The sequence below is a fragment of the Oncorhynchus tshawytscha genome, linkage group LG06, assembly GCF_018296145.1.
Source record: "Oncorhynchus tshawytscha isolate Ot180627B linkage group LG06, Otsh_v2.0, whole genome shotgun sequence".
Taxonomy (NCBI): domain Eukaryota; kingdom Metazoa; phylum Chordata; class Actinopteri; order Salmoniformes; family Salmonidae; genus Oncorhynchus; species Oncorhynchus tshawytscha.
In genome coordinates this window covers 31,681,441-31,702,129 of record NC_056434.1, presented here as the reverse complement: position 1 = coordinate 31,702,129, position 20,689 = coordinate 31,681,441, and the positions used below count along the sequence as shown (strand labels likewise).

The window sequence follows — 20,689 nt, the reverse complement described above, 5'->3', positions numbered from 1 at the left end:
GTTTCATTTTAGAGGAGAATCAAGGGTGTGTCCTGCAGTCTCATTCTAACAGTGGCAGACACACTGGTTACCATTTGACTGCCACTCTGTGTAAAGACATACACATTCAGACAGCTACTGTAGAGAAGCCTTTATGCTTGCAGTCTGCAGAGCCTGGGATGTATAGGCAGTCAAAATCCTATTACTAGAAGCTGTCTGCTGCCTGTTTGAAAAATATAAACAAGGAAAAATATCCCTCCATTGGAACTGCAACGTATGGGGCCTCTTAAAATGCAAAAGATGCCTGTCGCTGCTAAGTGTAGACGGCTTTAATGAGTTTAGCTCGTATGGCCGAGGTGGAAATTAAATTAAAAAGGCACGGAAGCAATTGAAAATGACTTGTGAGCTGGCCCCAAAGCAGAGCTCTATTTCACATCTCATCATGGTAAATATTTTCAAATTAAGTTTGATAATGGGCTTTGGTGGATTCATTCCGTTTGTTTGTTATATGCGGGAGGACAAGGTGCTACCTGCAGGAGGACCAGGTGCTGCCTGCAGGAGGACAAGGTGCTGCCTGCAGGAGAACAAGGTGCTGCCTGCAGGAGGACAAGGTGCTGCCTGCAGGAGGACAAGGTGCAGCCTGCAGGAGGACAAGGTGCAGCCTGCAGGAGGACAAGGTGCTGCCTGCAGGAGGACAAGGTGCTGCCTGCAGGAGGACAAGGTGCTGCCTGCAGGAGGACAATGTGCTGCCTGCAGGAGGAGAATGTGCTGCCTGCAGGAGGACTCAGTCACACAGCTCCTCCCTTCACTGTATGCACCTCACTCAGTCCACTCTGGCAGCACTGAAATGGTACTGCTGATCTCTTCATAAAACAAAAAAAGAAAAGAAATGCAATATTACAAGATGCTTTCCCGGAAGATTGACTGCTGGAAATGCAAAGCCTGGGAGGAGGGGTGTTGCCCATAAAACTGTCAGCTAGTATTTCACACTGTATTTGGATTGGCCATACTACAGCTGGGATAAACAAGAGGCCATGACCATGCTGTCGAAGTGAGGGCAGATTCTCTGGTCACAGAGAATAGAAGAGGTTCATTAAATTATTGTGGAGAAGAAGTATCACTCAACAATAGACCGCTGGTATAATGATTGGAAACCATTCCTTTCAGGTTCAAATTCTGGAAACTGAAATAAAGTGTTCCGGCTGCTCGTAGTACACCCTTGTCTGCAGGTACGTGCAGGAAAGAGGTGGAAAAGGAGAAGGCATTTTAGGTCTGCTGTGAATCCTAGCTGAACGCTAATATTTGATGAAATGTGATAGAGGAGGAGGGCCCAAACAGGGGGAACTCACAGGAGGAATGTTTTTATGTAACACGAACCCCTGTGTCCCTCCCACCCTGTGAAACCAACCACTTCCACCATTAAATCCCCCACCTCACAAACACATGCATACACCACATAGAAGTGTACACACACACTTCTCCCACTCTGATAGAGTCCATTAAAGTGCGTCTAGATCGGTAGGGTTGAGGAGAGCCTTGCTCAAGGGGAAAGACACTCTTTAGACAGGCCATCTCCGTTGAAGCGTCACTCACCTTACACACGCGAGCGATGCGTGACACAATGGTTTTGTCAAAAAAATCAAACTCTTTTCCTGCTTCGCTGAAGAAGAAGTAAATCTTATCGTCGTCGCCTACTGGGTTGCCTTTGGGCAGGCTCTCCTGGATGTAGGCAGAGCCCACAAAGGCTGGGTCTGGAACAACAACAAAGAAACCACAGGGTGAAATGTAAACCTAGAACTATGCATTCTAGTACACGGACATGCCTTTTACATCCACAAACGTCTTCTGGTGATTCAGTGATTTTGCAACAGGAACTACTGCATGTTGAAATTAACAAAATACCATTGAAACGCCTATAGTTCTTTAAAGCTACGGTCATTTTAATTTATCATGTCCAGCCTGAGGTCTTCAAATACTGATTGTATGTTTAGAGGGAAACTATTTATGCGTGTATGTTTACCTTATCATCTAGCTTCATATACAAACAGTAGACCATGACATGAAGCAGTTACCAGATAGCTTGCTGCCTGAAGATCTGAACTTACCTTGGAGCCAGTTCAAGGAGTTTTCTGTTTTCAGGGCAGCGCCTTGGCCCAGGCTCTTGTAAATGATAGGTTCATTTCCTTGGAAATTACTGACCGTACCAGCATACAGTTCTCCATCTATAATGTAAGGAACGATAAGATGAAGAGAAAGAATATCTGGATCTAGAGAAGGAGCCTCTGTGCCTCTGTGTAACAAACCCTGGAGTCTAGAAGGGAAGAGTTGTCTGCTAGTATATTTACAGTATGGAAGACACTAAGGATGGTAAAATATACATTGCAGCTACTGTATATAAAATATTTTATAATTGATAAATCAGTAATTAAGTAGGTCTACATTATGTCTATTATTTGTATGCATATATTGACTTGTATACAGTATGTATTGTGTACACAGTCTTATGGAAGCCAAACATATTTCCCTGACAGTAAATAAGTGATCCATATAGTGAACCTACCGGCCATGATGGCAGTGGACTTGTACTCAGGGTTGAAAGGGCAGCGGCTGCGTCCGTCCTCTGTCACTATCTCTCCAGTCTGGCTTCTCACCAGGGTGAAGTCAGCTGTGTTCTGGAGAGGACCCAGAGAGAAAGAGAGCCTTGAGGAGAAGTAGGGCTGTAATCTACACTGACAATTCCCACTGCCTGCTGGCCACTCTGTTCGCTACTACAGCGCTGTAGCACAAATTCTGGGGCAGGAACCACTGTGTGGTCACAGTCGGTCACTTTGGGGTGGGTCAAACCACAGGGTGTGGTTTGATATGGGTGTCTCTTGTGTGTGTTCGCAGGTGGGAGGAGTTAGCCAAATAATTTAGCCAATTAGCTTCAGCGGCTGGTGTGCAACCGTGGGAAAATTGGTTTGACTTTGGATAGCCTATCTCTGGGGCTGTTTAGGGACCGTCAATAAATTACAGAATGTAAATGGGACAGTATGTTCATGTTGCACAACTTTTAGTTGTCTCATTAAATGCTTTCAATATTTGTATATGAAAATGTATAGATGTTTTTAAGTTTTTAAGTTATTGACATTTGAAGCTATTGACCTTTTAAAATATTGTCTGATGTACATTGTGCAATTTACTGATGGCCCCTAACTAGCCCCATAGGGATATGAATGTCAAACCAAACTGACAATGGGCATTACAATCGGCTGCAGCTGCGCTCCGAATGTATGATTATGTGGGTGCTGCCATCTGTGGGCAGGATTGAAATAAATCCAACCCAAACTGTTACGCTACCCTTAATTTTTTTCTATTATCTTGCAAATCTCACTTTTGAATGAGACTGACTTTATGACCAAATTTATCCTATTTTCACATTGTAGTACATTTGAATAAATATTTGGACTCATATTTATGCCACATATTCCATTTTCAAATGAGAAATAGCTTTTTAGGGGCCGTCGCTGTTTAAGTAAATGTTATTATACAATTCCTTTTAAAAGCGATCTGGTGATGGGGAAGACGATGAGTGCTGCTTCCAGAAGGAATGGACATAACGTTGTATACTGTACTTTATATCTCTCTGTGTGGGCTGAGACTCAATGGTTGTGATAAGAGAGACACTCAGGAATCCTGGTTCACAACCTAAAGTTCAGCCAAGATACTTCCCCTCCTCCCTTAATGTCCCCCCCCCCCATATTGAAGTAGAACAAAGGGGAAAGGGACACACATTTGAGATGTTCTTTGACTGTCAATATTTTTAAATGGAAATGTCAATGTTATTCTGAATTGCCTCAGAGACTTGTCTGCTCCATCAGCAGAACACTTTTAAAGATGCACTTCCTCTCAAATCTGTGTTCCAAAACGTCTTCATACAACCCAGAGCCACACATGCTCACTAAACATCTGTAAGGGGTATAATTGGAATACACTGATTTCAGGTGAACAAAAAAGCAGACTCCAGGGGGATAATCGCATGGAGAAGAAAATATGTACCTTGATTGACAGAGTTAAATACATGGCTAATTACACCTCTCTCCAACACACAGGCATGGTGGTTCTCTCTCCAACACACAGGCATGGTGGTTCTCTCTCCAACACACAGGCATGGTGGTTCTCTCTCCAACACACAGGCATGGTGGTTCTCTCTCCAACACACAGGCATGGTGGTTCTCTCTACAACACACAGGCATGGTGGTTCTCTCCAACACACAGGCATGGTGGTTCTCTCTCCAACACACAGGCATGGTGGTTCTCTCTCCAACACACAGGCATGGTGGTTCTCTCTCCAACACACAGGCATGGTGGTTCTCTCTCCAACACACAGGCATGGTGGTTCTCTCTCCAACACACAGGCATGGTGGTTCTCTCTATAGCACATGGTGTCTCAGCCTCCAGTATTTATGCTGCAGTAGTTTATGTGTCGGGGGGCACAGTTTGTTATATCAGGCATGGTGTGTTCTTTCTCTCTCTCGGAGGACCTGAGCCCTAGGACCATGCCCCAGGACTACCTGACATGATGACTCCTTGCTGTCCCCAGTCCACCTGGCCATGCTGCTGTTCCAGTTTCAACTGACCTGAGCCCTAGGACCATGCCCCAGGACTACCTGACATGATGATGGTCCCCAGTCCACCTGGCCATGCTGCTGCTCCAGTTTCAACTTCCACCACAGTTTCAGGCATGGTGGTCATTTTCATTTGAACATCTTGGCCATGTTCTGTTATAAACACACAGGCATAGCCTGGTTCCTCTCTAGGTTTCTTCCTAGCCTTTCACACAGGCATGCTGTTTGTTTCTCTGTACAGCACTTTGAGATATCATCTATATAAAGGCATGGTGATTTGATTTGATTTGATTTGAGCACACAGGCATGGTGGTTCTCTCTACAACACACAGGCATGGTGGCACACAGGCATGGTGGTTCTCTACAACACACAGGCATGGTGATTCAGCACACAGGCATGGCATCACACAGGCATGGTGGTTCTCTCTACAAACACACAGGCATGGTGGTTCTCTCTACAAACACACACTACAAAACAGGCATGGTGGTTCTCTACAGCACACAGGCATGGTGGTTCTCTCTACAGCACACAGGCATGGTGGTTCATGGTGGTTCTCCCTAAAGCACACAGGCATGGTGGTTCTCTTCTTCACACAGGCATGGTGGTTCTCCCTACAACACACAGGCATGGTGGTTCTCTCTACAACACCCAGGCATAGTGGTTCTCTCTACAGCACACAGACATGGTGGTTCTCTCTACAACACACAGGCATGGTGATTCTTTCTACAGCACACAGGCATGGTGGTTCTCTCTACATCACACAGGCATGGTGGTTCTCTCTACAAACACACAGGCATGGTGGTTCTCTCTACAAACACACAGGCATGGTGGTTCTCTCTACAAACACACAGGCATGGTGGTTCTCTCACAAAACAGGCATGGTGGTTCTCTCTACAGCACACAGGCATGGTGGTTCTCTCTACAGCACACAGGCATGGTGGTTCTCTCTACAAACACACATGCATGGTGGTTCTCCCTAAAGCACACAGGCATGGTGGTTCTCTTCTTCACACAGGCATGGTGGTTCTCCCTACAACACACAGGCATGGTGGTTCTCTCTACACACAGGCATGGTGGTTCTTCTACAACACACAGGCATGGTGGTTCTCTCTCCAACACACAGGCATGGTGGTTCTCTCCAACACACAGGCATGGTGGTTCTCCCTAAAGCACACAGGCATGGTGGTTCTCTCTCCAACACACAGGCATGGTGGTTCTCTCTCACACAGGCATGGTGGTTCTCCCTAAAGCACACAGGCATGGTGGTTCTCTCTACAACACACAGGCATGGTTGTTCTCCCTGAAGCACACAGGAATGGTGTTTCTCTCTACATCACACAGGCATGGTGGTTCTCTCTACAACACACAGGCATAGTGGTTCTCTCTACAGCACACATGCATGGTGTTTCTCTCTACAACACACAGGCATGGTGGTTCTCTACTTCACACAGGCATGGTGGTTCTCCCTAAAGCACACAGGCATGGTGGTTCTCCCTAAAGCACACAGGTATGGTGGTTCTCTACTTCACACAGGCATGGTGGTTCTCTCTGCAACACACAGGCATGGTGGTTCTCTCTACAGCACACAGGCATGGTGGTTCTCTACATCACACAGGCATGGTGGTTCTTCTACATCACACAGGCATGGTGGTTCTCTCTCCAACACACAGGCATGGTGGTTCTCTCTACATCACACAGGCATGGTGGTTCTCTCTACATCACACAGGCATGGTGGTTCTCTACTTCACACAGGCATGGTGGTTCTCTACTTCACACAGGCATGGTGGTTCTCCCTAAAGCACACAGGCATGGTGGTTCTCTACTTCACACAGGCATGGTGGTTCTCTACTTCACACAGGCATGGTGGTTCTCCCTAAAGCACACAGGCATGGTGGTTCTCCCTAAAGCACACAGGCATGGTGGTTCTCTACTTCACACAGGCATGGTGGTTCTCCCTAAAGCACACAGGCATGGTGGTTCTCCCTAAAGCACACAGGCTCCCTAAAGCACACAGGCATGGTGGTTCTCTACTTCACACAGGCATGGTGGTTCTCTACTTCACACAGGCATGGTGGTTCTCTACTTCACACAGGCATGGTGGTTCTCTACTTCACACAGGCATGGTGGTTCTCTACTTCACACAGGCATGGTGGTTCTCTCTACATCACACAGGCATGGTGGTTCTCTACTTCACACAGGCATGGTGGTTCTCTACTTCACACAGGCATGGTGGTTGTCTACTTCACACAGGCATGGTGGTTCTCCCTAAAGCACACAGGCATGGTGGTTCTCCCTAAAGCACACAGGCATGGTGGTTCTCTACTTCACACAGGCATGGTGGTTCTCTACTTCACACAGGCATGGTGGTTCTCTACTTCACACAGGCATGGTGGTTCTCTACTTCACACAGGCATGGTGGTTCTCTACTTCACACAGGCATGGTGGTTCTGGTTTTCTACTTCACACAGGCATGGTGGTTCTCTACTTCACATAGGCATGGTGGTTCTCTCTACATCACACAGGCATGGTGGTTCTCTACTTCACACAGGCATGGTGGTTCTCTACTTCACACAGGCATGGTGGTTCTCTATACATCACACAGGCATGGTGGTTCTCTATACATCACACAGGCATGGTGGTTCTCTATACATCACACAGGCATGGTGGTTCTCTACTTCACACAGGCATGGTGGTTCTCTCTACTTCACAGGCACAGGCATGGTGGTTCTCTACTTCACACAGGCATGGTGGTTCTCTACTTCACACAGGCATGGTGGTTCTCTATACATCACACAGGCATGGTGGTTCTCTACTTCACACAGGCATGGTGGTTCTCTACTTCACACAGGCATGGTGGTTCTCTACATCACACAGGCCTTGAGGAATTGTATACCGTAAGCTGCAGCTGAGTAAAAAATGTAACACTTACTATGTATGCACAGATTGGGCTGAAGGCGTACGTTCCACACACGTATAGATGGGTACTGTTCACATGCAGTAAAATCTTGATGTAATTGAAGCAATCCGTCTGCATTAAAGGGACATGAGAGGAGAGAGCATCGTTAATATGATTCATATGTTCCCACAAACTATTCTGGAGGGAGAGTTACTCAGGTTGAATGGAGTAGCTCGTTAGGCGACCCTCCAAGCATATTCCCACATTACTTGGCCGGAATGAATTGCTTTCAAATAGCCTGGGAGGGCTGTTGGCAGCAGTGTGACAAACATCGGAGTGACTGTCTCACACAGAAAACAGATTAGAGTGTCTTCATCAAGATCCTGGTCTATGAGCCTCTGTACCACAACCAACCAATCAATAAACCATAAATGAATCTTACAATATGGCCTTCTGATAATATACTTCCCACAGAATTGAGGTTTCACCACAATCACAGGGGATTGATTAGATGGTAGACAATTTATCTGGCTGTAACAAAATCACTCAGGCCTCCACTGCTGAATGGATATGTACTTAAATTAGAGCTTCCACTGCCTCTGACTAAGTTAATTTTCAGTACTATAGCAAAAAAAACAAGCCTAAGGACTGGAATGGAAGTGTAAATATTGTCACTAGAGTTCCAGACATGTTGTGCAGTGTACTCACCTGTAGGTCTTTGCCTTTGAAACTGCACTCGTCTCTCTTCATTTTCGGGGTACTCCATGTAAGCTACAGGAGAGGAGAGTACAGGTGTCAGGCACATTACTAAGACACATCATAGAGCTGTAAAGAAAGTAGCTGCCGAGCACTGTCAAAAAGAGCAGTGTCCACAAGATGTCATACACCATATAAGTTATATAATTCACACACACACACACACACACACACACACACACACACACACACACACACACACACACACACACACACACACACACACACACACACACACACACACACACAGTACTGTGATGATGTGTATCTGAGAGCAGAGAGGGTATTACATACCACCTCTAAAAGTACAAATGTTTCAATATTCACACACAGACACACTCGTGCCCACTTACATTGCGTTGTAGTTTGACTCTGCTGATATCAGAGAGGTTGAGGGCGAAGAGCTCCTCTCGTGCTCCAACATAGAGCATGTTATCTTCCTTACTGAGGAGCAGAGACGTGTAATTGAAGACTCCATCCACAGAGAATCTCTTGGCTGATCTCTCCTTTGCATCTGGGGAGAGAGGAAAAACAGAAAGAGGAGTAGAAATATTAACCTTACTGCAGTGGGCTAAATCAGGGTCAAATAATGTTTCTTGGTAATTCTTAAACAAACCTGCTATGAAACTCAAGTATACACCTCACACACATGAGGTTGGTTTAAAAAAAAGAAGACACCTGTACCATGTCAGATATAAATGCATTCAATGTTGGGTTTGCATACCAATATTACACTTTATAGACATCACAGAAGACTGAAATAACACCAAAACGTTTGACATAGAAACATCAGATTTTCTGCACTAAAAAAAGAGTTTATTCATTATGAACTTATGAAAAATATTAATAACATTCCATTCATGAGGCCACTAGAGGGCAATTTGGTCATTTGACTGCAGGAAAGGACTACCGAACAAAATGTATTACTGCAATATGAGCCTGCAAAGAGCATTCAAAGAGCCTTCTGGGCAAGAATGGGCAAGAATTAAACATCAAAACTGCAGTATGTGTGTGTGTGTGTGTGTGTGTGTGTGTGTGTGTGTGTGTGTGTGTGTGTGTGTGTGTGTGTGTGTGTGTGTGTGTGTGGTCACATAACATCATGAGCAGGATAAATACAGATGTTGTGTCTTAACCAGAGACACCAGCACACCATGTCATTACTGACGGTGTTCCTTCAGGCTGTATATCTGTTCCCATGACGACAACACTGTCTGGCCTAGCAGGCGGCCTCTCTCCATCGCTACAGGGGAGCTACAATAGAGATGGGCAGAGCCTGCCCTCCTATATGTGTGTGTGTGTTCAGTTAACAGTATACATTAGCAGCCTCCAGTCTTATCACCCGCTCTCATCACCTCTGGAGAGGGCTGCAGAGAAAGAGAGCGAGAGCCGGCACCCAATCTGTCTCTCACCATCCTGACATCCCTTGAAAAGCCCTCACTCTGTCTGCAGCCTGTAGCCACGTGTCTTATCATTGACTCTCTCTCTAAGCCTTCAGCGTTGCTGTCAAAGCTTCACAATCAGCGCACTGTTGCAGAGTGGAAGTCTTTAGAGCTGGCCACGGTCAAACACTTTGTCTTTACGCAAGTCCATCATTAGCAACATGGAGAACATTCTGTCATGCAAACAACGCCTACTAAGTGATTCTCAGAGGACATTACTGCCTTATGGATTATAAGCCAAATACTTCTAGGTAGTGTGTAGTTACCTCCCGGCCTGCTAACCCCACCACAGACGACAGAAGGTGTATAGAGAGGGTTCACTTCCCCAGGGGAAACTACAGGCTAATAGCAGTGCATCAACGCCGCAACAGGAGGCTTTTTTACCACAAAATCATGCTGCAAAACAACAGGATCCTCTCTAGTCTACATAGCAAATACCCAAGCCCACCAGGACTGCTCCCTCCCTGTCTGTGATTACAGGATGTAGTATGATTGGCGCTCTATGCTAGTGCCATTTACCCTCTCTCCTTCCTTCTCGCCTCTCCTCCATCTCCCCTCTCTCACCTCATTTCCTCTCCTCTCTTCTTCTCTCTCCCTTTCGCTCCTCTCCTCCTTTAGAACGTTGGGCAAATTTAACAGTGATTTACCCATGCTAAGACAAAGGCTGGAGCTTGAACCAAAACAAGGGGATAGAGGGATTTCCACAGAGGAGGGCATCTACACATTTAGAGATAGATCACCACTGTCAGATTCTCTGACCACTGCTGAGGGAGAGATTCATTAAAAAAATTAGAAGCTCAAACTGTTTGGGCATAGACCTGGAAAGTATGACAGAACTTTGCAAGCTATCTCTGCAGTATATTGCAACTCCTCCCCCTTTGTGTGCTAGTGTTATTTATTCGAGGTACTCCTCGCTCTTTTGTTTGGGTTTCAACCCAGTGTTTTTGTTATGTGTTTGTTTGGTCTTCGTCCCCGTGCCTTACGGCACGCCATAATTTGGGCATCATTTTAAAAACTACTACGCATTCCTGCGCCTGTCTCCCGAATCTCTTCATGCCAACGTGACAACAAGGATATGTGTGTCCAGAATACAATTATTTCCATACATCAGATGGCTTGCATTGATTAATTATTCATGGAGCATACTAAGATAATTGCTCATAAATCCAAGATAATAATCTGGACTGATCCAAGAAAATGACCCTATAAAATGTATCAACGATTTGAGCAATTCAACACATTTCCAGGAAATGGTAACATATGGAGTGTGAGGCTTTTGGCAGAAGTGGAGCAGCTGCAAGGAGCGCTATAAAAAAAACCCAGGTGAGTAAATATATTGGATAAAGATATAATAGAAGATATAATAAATATTGACAGAGTCTGTCTGCCTGAATGTACTGGTGCTGCTGTTAAGGATTTTGTTTAAAGGTGCTATTACAATGGCATAATTTAGGAGATAAATACAACATGATTGCTGATCTCAAAGGGACAAAATATGATTTGGAAATAAAATACAATTTCTGTATACAATTTCAACAAACCCCAATAGTGAACTGGAAAACTGTGGTTCAGTGTCTGTCTGTCGACTATCTCCCCCAGTCACCATACAGACAGACAGTCACCACAGTCTCTTTCAGACAGACTACAATCTATTGTTGTTAGAGCGTCCGAGGTTGACTCCCGGAGGCCATCCCATGACAACGCAGGCAGCCATGGAAACGCTGTGCTGTAGTCTACTCTGGGAATAGAAGAGGTCTGGCCTGTTTAGTGTTTAGAGGAAGCAGAAGCATTCAAGAGCTGCTAGTGTCTTCTGGAGCTTGGGAGACAGGGGGATGTCTGCCGGAGCTAAAGAAGGCGAGGGTGTTGGGGAGGGCAGGTATGTGGGCACAGTGTAACAAATGAATAGTCACAACAAACTATATCACAACTAGCATTCCCTCACCTTGTTGAGCACACTCCCCCTCTCCCTACCCTGAATGGCCTGTGACCCCGGCAAACCAGAGCTCTACAGTACTGGTCCACAGGGACATATCATTATTGAGTCCCACAATGTCAATGACGAACAGGGGAAATCAAGCTAATAGAGGCTGGGTTCAAATAGCAATACACTTACGTTGGAGAGGAGACATGGCTATCTAGGCTAACAACCTAGCACGTGTGCAAAGGGAACTGCATTGACAGGTGTTGTTAAAATGATCACAACACTGGTTTCTGCTATCACTGTGGGGTTTGTCACTGTTTGGAACATTCATTTGGAAAGACTCAGTCCAAGTACAACATTGGTGCATATCACAGTTCCCAGTCTCCGTTTCACAGACAGGCTCAGAGTTCATTCAACACAGTCCTATTTAACCTGCTGGCTCTGACTGAAAGACACAGCCTCCACCTGACACAGCTGCCAGGCACACCTTTCTCTTCCTGTGTGCCAGCTCTCTCACCGTATCGCTATACCCAGGCCCCCGTCCATCCGTCCTTCCATCCATCCCACACCCTCAGAGAGAGCAGCTTTGTGTGACTGGGAGCACTTCCTGTGTGACCCCACAACCAAACCACACAGACACACCACACATACACACCAGTGCTCCTTCAGCAGGACACACAATAAGATGCAATTAGGGGGGATGGCTCAACCACGGGCAGCTGTAAGCAATATGAGATCTTTACAATCATTATGTAATTAAATGTCATTTTTGCAAATTACACTGCTAAATGGATTGTAATATCCACCCTGCCTTGTTCACTAATCCATTTAGGGGCAAATTAGCGATCTACATTTTGTTGCCATGGATTTCCCAATGGCTCTGAGTTCCAACAGCACAAAGTTAATTATGAGCACAGAACATCCCGTCTAAAAGGCAAACCTCAACTAGCCTGTACCCCTGCACACTGACTCGGTACCGGTGCCCCCTGTGTATAGCCTCGTTATTCTTATTGTGTTACTTTTATTTGAGTCTACTTGGTAAATATTTTCTTCTCCTTGAACTGCACTGTTGGTTAAGGGCTTTGTAAGTAAGCATTTCACGGTAAAGTCTACAGTCGTGGCCAAAAGTTTTGAGAATGACAAAAATATTAATTTGCACAAAGTTTGCTGCTTCATTGTCTTTAGATATTTTTGTCAGATGTTACTATGGAATACTGAAGTATAATTATAAGCATTTCATAAGTGTCAAAGGCTTTTATTGACAATTACATGAAGTTGATGCAAAGAGTCAATATTTGCAGTGTTGACCCTTCTTTTTCAAGACCTCTGCAATCTTTCCTGGCATGCTGTCAATTAACTTCTGGGCCACATCCTGAGTGATGGCAGCCCATTCTTGTATAATCAATGCTTGGAGTTTGTCAGAATTTGTGGGTTTTTGTTTGTCCACCCGCCTCTTGAGGATTGACCACAAGTTCTCAATGGGATTAAGGTCTGGGGAGTTTCCTGGCCATGAACCCAAAAGATCAATGTTTTGTTCTCCGAGCCACTTAGTTATCACTTTTGCTCCATCGTGCTGGAAAAGGCATTGTTCGTCACCAAACTGTTCCTGGGTGGTTGGGAGAAGTTGCTCTCGGAGGATGTGTTGGTACCATTCTTTATTCATGTCTGTGTTCTTAGGCAAAATTGTGAGTGAGCCCACTCCCTTGGCTGAGAAGCAACCCCACACATGAATGGTCTCAGGATGCTTTACTGTTGGCATGACACAGGACTGATGGTAGCGCTCACCTTGTCTTCTCCAGACAAGCTTTTTCCGGATTCCCCAAACAATCGGAAAGAGGATTCATCAGAGAAAATGACTTTATCCCAGTCCTCAGCAGTCCAATCCCTGTACCTTTAGCAGAATATCAGTCTGTCCCTGATGTTTTTCCTGGAGAGAAGATGACTTTACCCCAGTCCTCAGCAGTCCAGTCCCTGTACCTTTTGCAGAATATCAGCCTGTCCCTGATGTTTTTCCTGGAGAGAAAATGACTTTACCCCAGTCCTCAGCAGTCCAATCACTGTACCTTTTGCAGAATATCAGTCTGTCCCTGATGTTTTTCATGGAGAAAAGTGGCTTCTTTGCTGCCATTCTTGACACCAAGCCATCCTCCAAAAGTCTTCGCCTCACTGTGTGTGCAGATGCACTCACACCTGCCTGCTGCCATTCCTGAGCAAGCCCTGTACTGGTGGTGCCCTGATCCCACAGTGGAATCAACTTTTGGAGATGGTCCTGGCGCTTGCTGCACTTTCTTTGTCACCCTGAAGCCTTCTTCACAACAATTGAACCGCTCTCCTTAAAGTTCTTGAACATCCGATAAATGGTTGATTTCAGTACAATCTTATTGGCAGCAATATCCTTGCCTGTGAAGCCCTTTTTGTGCAAAGCAATGATGGGGCGGCAGGGTAGCCTAGTGGTTAGAGTGTTGGACTAGTAACCGGAAGGTTGCAAGTTCAAACCCCCGAGCTAACAAGGTACAAATCTGTTGTTCTGCCCCTGAACAGGCAGTTAACCCACAGTTCATAGGCTGTCATTGAAAATAAGAATTTGTTCTTAACTGACTTGCCTAGTTAAATAAAGGTTAAAAAATTAAAAAATGATGACGGCACGTGTTTCCTTACAGGTAACCATGACTGACAGTGGAAGAACAATGATTCCAAGCACCAGCCTCCTTTTGAAGCTTCCAGTCTGTTATTCGAACTCAATCAGCATGACGGTGATCTCCAGCCTTGTCCTCGGTAACACTCACACCTGTGTTAACGAGAGAATCACTGACATGTCAGCTGGTCCTTTTGTGGCAGGGCTGAAATGCAGTTAATGTTTTTGGGGATTCAATTAATTTGCAAGGCATAGAGGGACTTTGCAATTCATCTGATCACTCTTCATAACATTCTGGAGTATATGCAAATTGCCATCATACAAACTGAGGCAGCAGACTTGGTGAAAATGTATATTTGTGTCATTGTCAAAACTTTTGGCCACGACTGTATACTTGTATTCAGCGCATGTGGCAAACAAAGTTTGATTTGATTTTGATTGGATTTGAAATGTGGAGTAATCTGTCGTTGAGTCAGGGAGATCCAAGTGCTTCATTTTGTAGGGCATTCATCTACAGTAGCACCCTGATTCACTAAATGGCCTCTCCTTTGAAGGGGTGTTGGCTTTCACATTTGTGGGTTGAGGAGTTTGAAGTATGCATTCCCCATTAGAGACAAATGTTGTTATTGTTTACTTAAATGATGCAGAACTAGCTGGAAACAGTGATGGCCACTGGCAGAGCCATGTGTATCTCTAGTACACGTCGATGGATGGCAATGGGACAATACACAGCAGACTGAACTGCTTTTGAATAGGGCCAGATTCTGTTAATGTATGTTTTAGAAATCTAACAACAACACCAGCATTCTAACAGAGGCCTTGAGTGGGGAAAAAGAGGCAGGAGAAAAACATGATGAGTACTCTTTCCATTCCTCAAATCCTCACCCTTCCTCCCAATTCAGGCCTGCATTATTTGAGCAAATAGATTAGGCTAAAATAAGTGACAGCTCTCTATAGCTGCAATAGGATACACTGTCTGTTCAAACAGTCATTCATTTGGTGCTGTCATAACAGCAGATGACCTGGAAACAATCTCATCCCTCTTCATTGAGATCAAGCAGCATGCCCTGTTGGTGCATCTTGAACGGGATGTCTGATGTCCCATTTCTAGCAGTCTGTCTATAAACATGGCCTAGATTCTCCTGTGGAGGGACACATGAAGATACTTCTATGGCATTGGCAGCAGGAGGCCACTATGGACAAAAGGGCTGTGCCTTCTGTAAGCAGGGCAGAACAAGCGTATCAGCAGCAGAGAGCTGAGCACAGCCCCACAGCCACAATTACAGCCTGATGGAGCTGAACCTATTACTCACAATAAGACAGAGCACACCTCCACAACCAGAACACACTAGAGCAGGGTCTCAGCAGCACCACATGCCATACAAAACATGTCTGTGGAACTACATAAACTAACAGGGCCTCCACAAGATTCAAGAGCTTATGGGGTTTTCATTAAGATGACCCAAAGATGTACATACACAGGCCACTTTGGACATATCTCAGGAACAATTAATTGTAAGCAGATGATCAGGCCTATCTATTCATAGGTAACTGGGATTTCGCCTAAAAAGGATAGCTATGTTGTGAAAGCCATAGGAGAAAACTCTGTCACTATTGAACACATGCATGAAAGATATCTGTCCAGAAAGTCCAATCAAATAGGTTGGACACAGATACCAGAACTTAAAAACACTAACTTTTGCGTTGTGTTAAGAGTCGGAGTCTGTAGTGGGAGTATGCTGAGTGAGTGGGGTTCATCAAGGATTAGGCTATAAGCTTTGGAAGGTGAAGTCATGGTGGGGTTTAAAAGAGAGGTTAGGTAGAAGCAAGGGGGTGGATGGCAGTGAGATTGTTTCACCACAGCCAGACCAAAGAGGACAGAGGGGCTCAATGGTGTTTCATATGTCTCCGAGTCTTTCTGCTCCACCTGTATCAGAAACACTCTCTGTCTTTTCATCTCACATCTCCACACCTATCTCATGTGTCTATCAGCACGCAGACACACACAGAAATCTGTGTCATCACCATACTTGTTCTTACAGGATCCTCTGTTTTGACTTTGTGCACACTAAAACCAGGCGGTTACTTTTAGTCATGTTCTTTTTCAGTTGGATCTGACCCAATGTAGAAGAACAGATACTCACAGAGGAAGTGGTCACACCCCAACTCTTGGGAAACAGTACCAGGAACCCCTAACACGGTTAGAACTGAGCAGCTCTTCCCGCTTTCTAGAAACCACTTTCCCAATGGGGACAGACTGAGCTAGGAACAACGTCAGTTCACAACTTCCCCTATCATCCCATCTAATCATATTCTCTGTGGACAAACAGCAGGAAGACAAAACCCACCACAGACCTTGTTCATTGTGGAGGCACACATGACATCAGTTGACCTAGAGTGGGAACTGAGTCAACCCAATGCTCTGGGACCTGGCAGCTTGCATGAGTAGTATTCTGCGGAGGTGAGAAAGCAACATGAACTATGATAGTAGAATGATGCATGGCCGTGGTAGAGCAGAGGCAGAGAAAGGGGCAGACATCAGATCCACCAGGAGATTCATTCGGCACTCTGTGAGTCAGCTGTTTGTTTAGGGAAGGGCTTGGGTCTTGGCTCGCTGTGGTTAGCAGGAGATGGGCTAGAGCTCACAAATGGTAGCATGAACAAAACATGGTGATGCTGAGAATTCTGGCAAGTTTATACACAATCTATGTGAAGAGGATGTTGGTTACCACAACAATTCAATGAAGATGTGCATATTAATGGTGTGAAAATGCAGTATCATAGAACTCAACAGGCATCTACAGAACAATTAATTTTGCCTAATTAATAGCTTCGTTAGGCAAAGAGGGGCGTAACAGGATTCATGGGAACCATAGTAACATTTATTGGGAGAAATAATTAAACTGCTCAGTGTTTTCAGAATTGGTACAGCCTGCAATTTGCAAACAACGGTGTGGCTCGGCTATAATTAAACTCATTCCTGCAGGAAAATAATGTTGCCCTCCTATGATCCAGGATCTGTTCTGCTGGTCAGAGAGATCATGCTGCTGTATGCTGCCGAGTGTTGCTGCTGACCCCTCAATATGGTGCTCCACTCCACAATGTAAACCAGCCGTGGCCTCAGGCGCTCAGGCTCAGGACCTCCTCATGACCCCTGCTGCACTATGGGGAGAGGCTGAGCATCAGCACCATGTAGTCAGAGTCCTTGGTGTGAGAGGACAGCAGGGGGCTGAACAGGCTGGCGGCAGAACTAGGCTACATGCTGAGTGGAGCACCAGACTAGACTATACAGTGTGTTGAGGAGTCCCCCCCCACAACACAGGTTAGGAGATGAGGGTGGAGGAGGAGCAGCAAGGAGGGTGTTTTCAAAACAAGGCCTGTCCAGGGTGATTTATGAGCAGCAGCTCCCTGGTGGACTGGAGAAAGTGGCTGGGTCTCATAAACACTAGCAACATCAACATCAATGTTCTCCTCTTTATAATGAACCTCAGTCAGCCAAGCCACGGCCTGTTCACCCCGCTACCATCTAGAAGGCGGAGACAGACCGAGAGACTGACAAACAGCTTCAATCTCCAGCCATCAGACTGTTAAATAGCCACCACTAGCAGGCCACCGCCCAGTACCCTGCCCTGAACCTTAAGTCACTGTTACCACACGGTACTCTACCCTGCAACTTAGAGACTGCTGCCCTGTGTACAGTTGAAGTTGTAAGTTTACATACATATAGTTGCATACTTGCATGACACAAGTCATTTTTCCAAAAATTGTTTACAAACAGATTATTTCACTTATAATTCACTGTATCACAATTCCAGTGGGTCAGAAGTTTACATACACTCAATTAGTATTTAGCAGCATTGAACACTGGTCACTTTAATAATGTTTACATACTGTTTTACCCATGCAAAGTGCCTTCAGAAAATGTTTATACCCCTTTACTTATTCCACCAATTATTGTGTACAACCTGAATAAAAAATGGATTAAATATATTTTTCCCCTCATCTATCTGCACACAATACCCCATAATGGCAAAGTGAAAACATGTTTTTATAAACTTTCACAAATCTATTGAAAATAAACTACAGAAATATCTCATCGACATAAGTATTGACACCACTGAGTCAATACTTTGTAGAAGCACCTTCGGCAGCGATTACAGCTGTCTTTTTGGGTAAGTCTCTAAGAAGCTTGCACACCTGGATTGTACAATATTTGCACATTATTCTTTCAAAAATGATTCAAACTCTGTCATGTTGATTGTTGATCATTGCTAGACAGCCATTTTCAAGTCTTTCCATAGATTTCCAAGCCGATTTAAGTCAAAACTGTAACTGGGCCGCGCAGGAACATTCAATGTTGGTAAGCAACTCCAGTGTAGATTTGGCCTTGTGTTTTAGGTTATTGTCCTGCTGAAAGGTGAATTCACCTCCCAGTGTCTGTTGGAAAGCAGACTGTAAAACTTGATCAATCAGACTTGATCTTCTAGGATTTTGCCTATGCTTATGGTTGTATTCTGTTTCTTTTTATCCTAAAATAACTCCGTAGTCCTTGTCGATGAGAAACATAGCCATAACATGATACAGCCACCACCATGCTTAAAAATAGTATGAGTGGTACTCAGTCATGTGTTGTGTTGGATTTTCCACAAACATAATGCTTGTATTCAGGACAAAAAGTTCATTTCTTTGCCCCATTTTGTGCAGTATTACTTAAGTGCCTTGTTGCAAACCGGATGCATGTTTTGGAATATTTTTTATTCTGTACAGGCATCCTTCTTTTCACTCTGTCATTCAGGTTAGTATTGTGGAGTAACTACATTGTTCTTGATCCATCCTCAGTTTTCTCTTATCACAGCCATTACATTCTGTAACTGTTTTAAAATCACCATTGGCCTCATGGTGAAATCTCTGAGAAGTTTCCTTCCTCTCCGGCAACAGAGTTAGGAAGGACGCCTGTATCTTTGTAGTGACTGGGTGTATTGATACACCATTCAAAGCCTAATTAATAACTTCACCATGCTCAAAGGGATATTCTGTGTCTGCTTTTTAATTTTATTTTTTACACATCTACCAATAGGTTCCCTTCTATGTGAGGCATTGAAAAACCTCCCTGGTTTTGTGGCTGTATCTGTGCTTAAATGTCACTACTCGATTGAGGGACCTTACAGATGACTTTATGTGTGGGGTACAGAGATGAGGTAGTTATTCAACAATCATGTTAATTAAGCAATTAGGCACAAGAGGCTTTGCTATATCATAAATACAGTCACAGGTAAATGGCGTTTTTCCGTCCGCTATAACAAAGGGGTTGAACTCTTATTGACTCAATGTTAAATTCAGGCTGTAACAAAACAAAACGTGGAAAAAGTAAAGGGGCGTGATGCTTTCCGAAGGGACTGGATATACTGTATTCTAGTCATGGCTCATCCTATAGAACTACTGCTGTACACACATGTTCTACTCATATGCTGTCCATACTTATGTCTGTTCATTTCAGACTCGTTCTGATATTTCTTCATTTCTTCATTTTTATTGGGGGGATTTGTGTGTATTGTTGTGTATTGTTAGGTATTACTGCACTGTTGGATATAGAAACATAAGCATTTCACTGCACTGTTGGATCTAGAAACATAAGCATTTCACTGCACTGTTGGATCTAGAAACATAAGCATTTCACGGCACTGTTGGATCTAGAAACATAAGCATTTCACTGCACTGTTGGATCTAGAAACATAAGCATTTCACTGCACCTGCATTTACATCTGCAAAATATGTGTACGTGACCAATATAATTGGATTTGATTTAAACAAACAGATATCAGTGTGCTGCAACATCTAGCAGATTTTAGCATGAACAGGTAAAACAGCATGTTTTCACACATGGTCACTCTTTTCATGGATGGTACACACTGAGTATACCAAACATTCCCCCGTCTTTGCCATGGGGCTGTGGTCTAGTGGAGCGTGTCTAAGTACCTACGGCCAAACCCCTCCCGTAACAACACAGTCCACAGGCATAGAGACCATTTCATGCATACTTAAAGAAGATTACGGTATAGTAGCTACATTGTGCAACTATACTGTACATACATTCTTGGTAGTCATATTCAATCACTTCAACATGAGTGGCTCAACAGGCCTAATCACAGTCCTACAGGACAAGAACAAAGCACATTCTGATATACATTATATGCTTTCAAATGAATGATCTTCTTAATTATTAGTGCTGTAGGCATGGCCGCTATATGCTGACCTATACCATGACTGGCCGCACTGGATTTAACAAACAGAGGGCTGAATAGATCGACAGGCACATAGAGCCAACATAAACCGCTTATAGGTGTCCCTTTAAATAGCATTCTAGCACTCTAAGCTCTTCGGCATGGTCTGCATTAAAGCCAGGAACAAAAGAAGAGAGCAAAGCAGATGTAGGATCGCCTCCCTGAACCCATGAT

General features: G+C 44.5%; 1 protein-coding gene across 2 annotated transcripts in view; it reads right to left on the bottom strand.

Moving 5' to 3' along the window:
• sema4ba (sema domain, immunoglobulin domain (Ig), transmembrane domain (TM) and short cytoplasmic domain, (semaphorin) 4Ba) overlaps positions 1-20,689 on the bottom strand; it is an 87,322-nt gene that overhangs the window by 15,194 nt on the left and 51,439 nt on the right. For both annotated transcript variants that reach the window (XM_042323184.1, XM_042323185.1), the window contains 6 exons: positions 8,593-8,753; positions 8,192-8,254; positions 7,517-7,615; positions 2,540-2,651; positions 2,085-2,201; positions 1,573-1,730 (listed from right to left, as the gene is read on the bottom strand). In XM_042323184.1, coding sequence (XP_042179118.1) covers positions 1,573-1,730; positions 2,085-2,201; positions 2,540-2,651; positions 7,517-7,615; positions 8,192-8,254; positions 8,593-8,753 — 710 coding nt within the window. The remainder of the gene's footprint in view (positions 1-1,572; positions 1,731-2,084; positions 2,202-2,539; positions 2,652-7,516; positions 7,616-8,191; positions 8,255-8,592; positions 8,754-20,689) is intronic.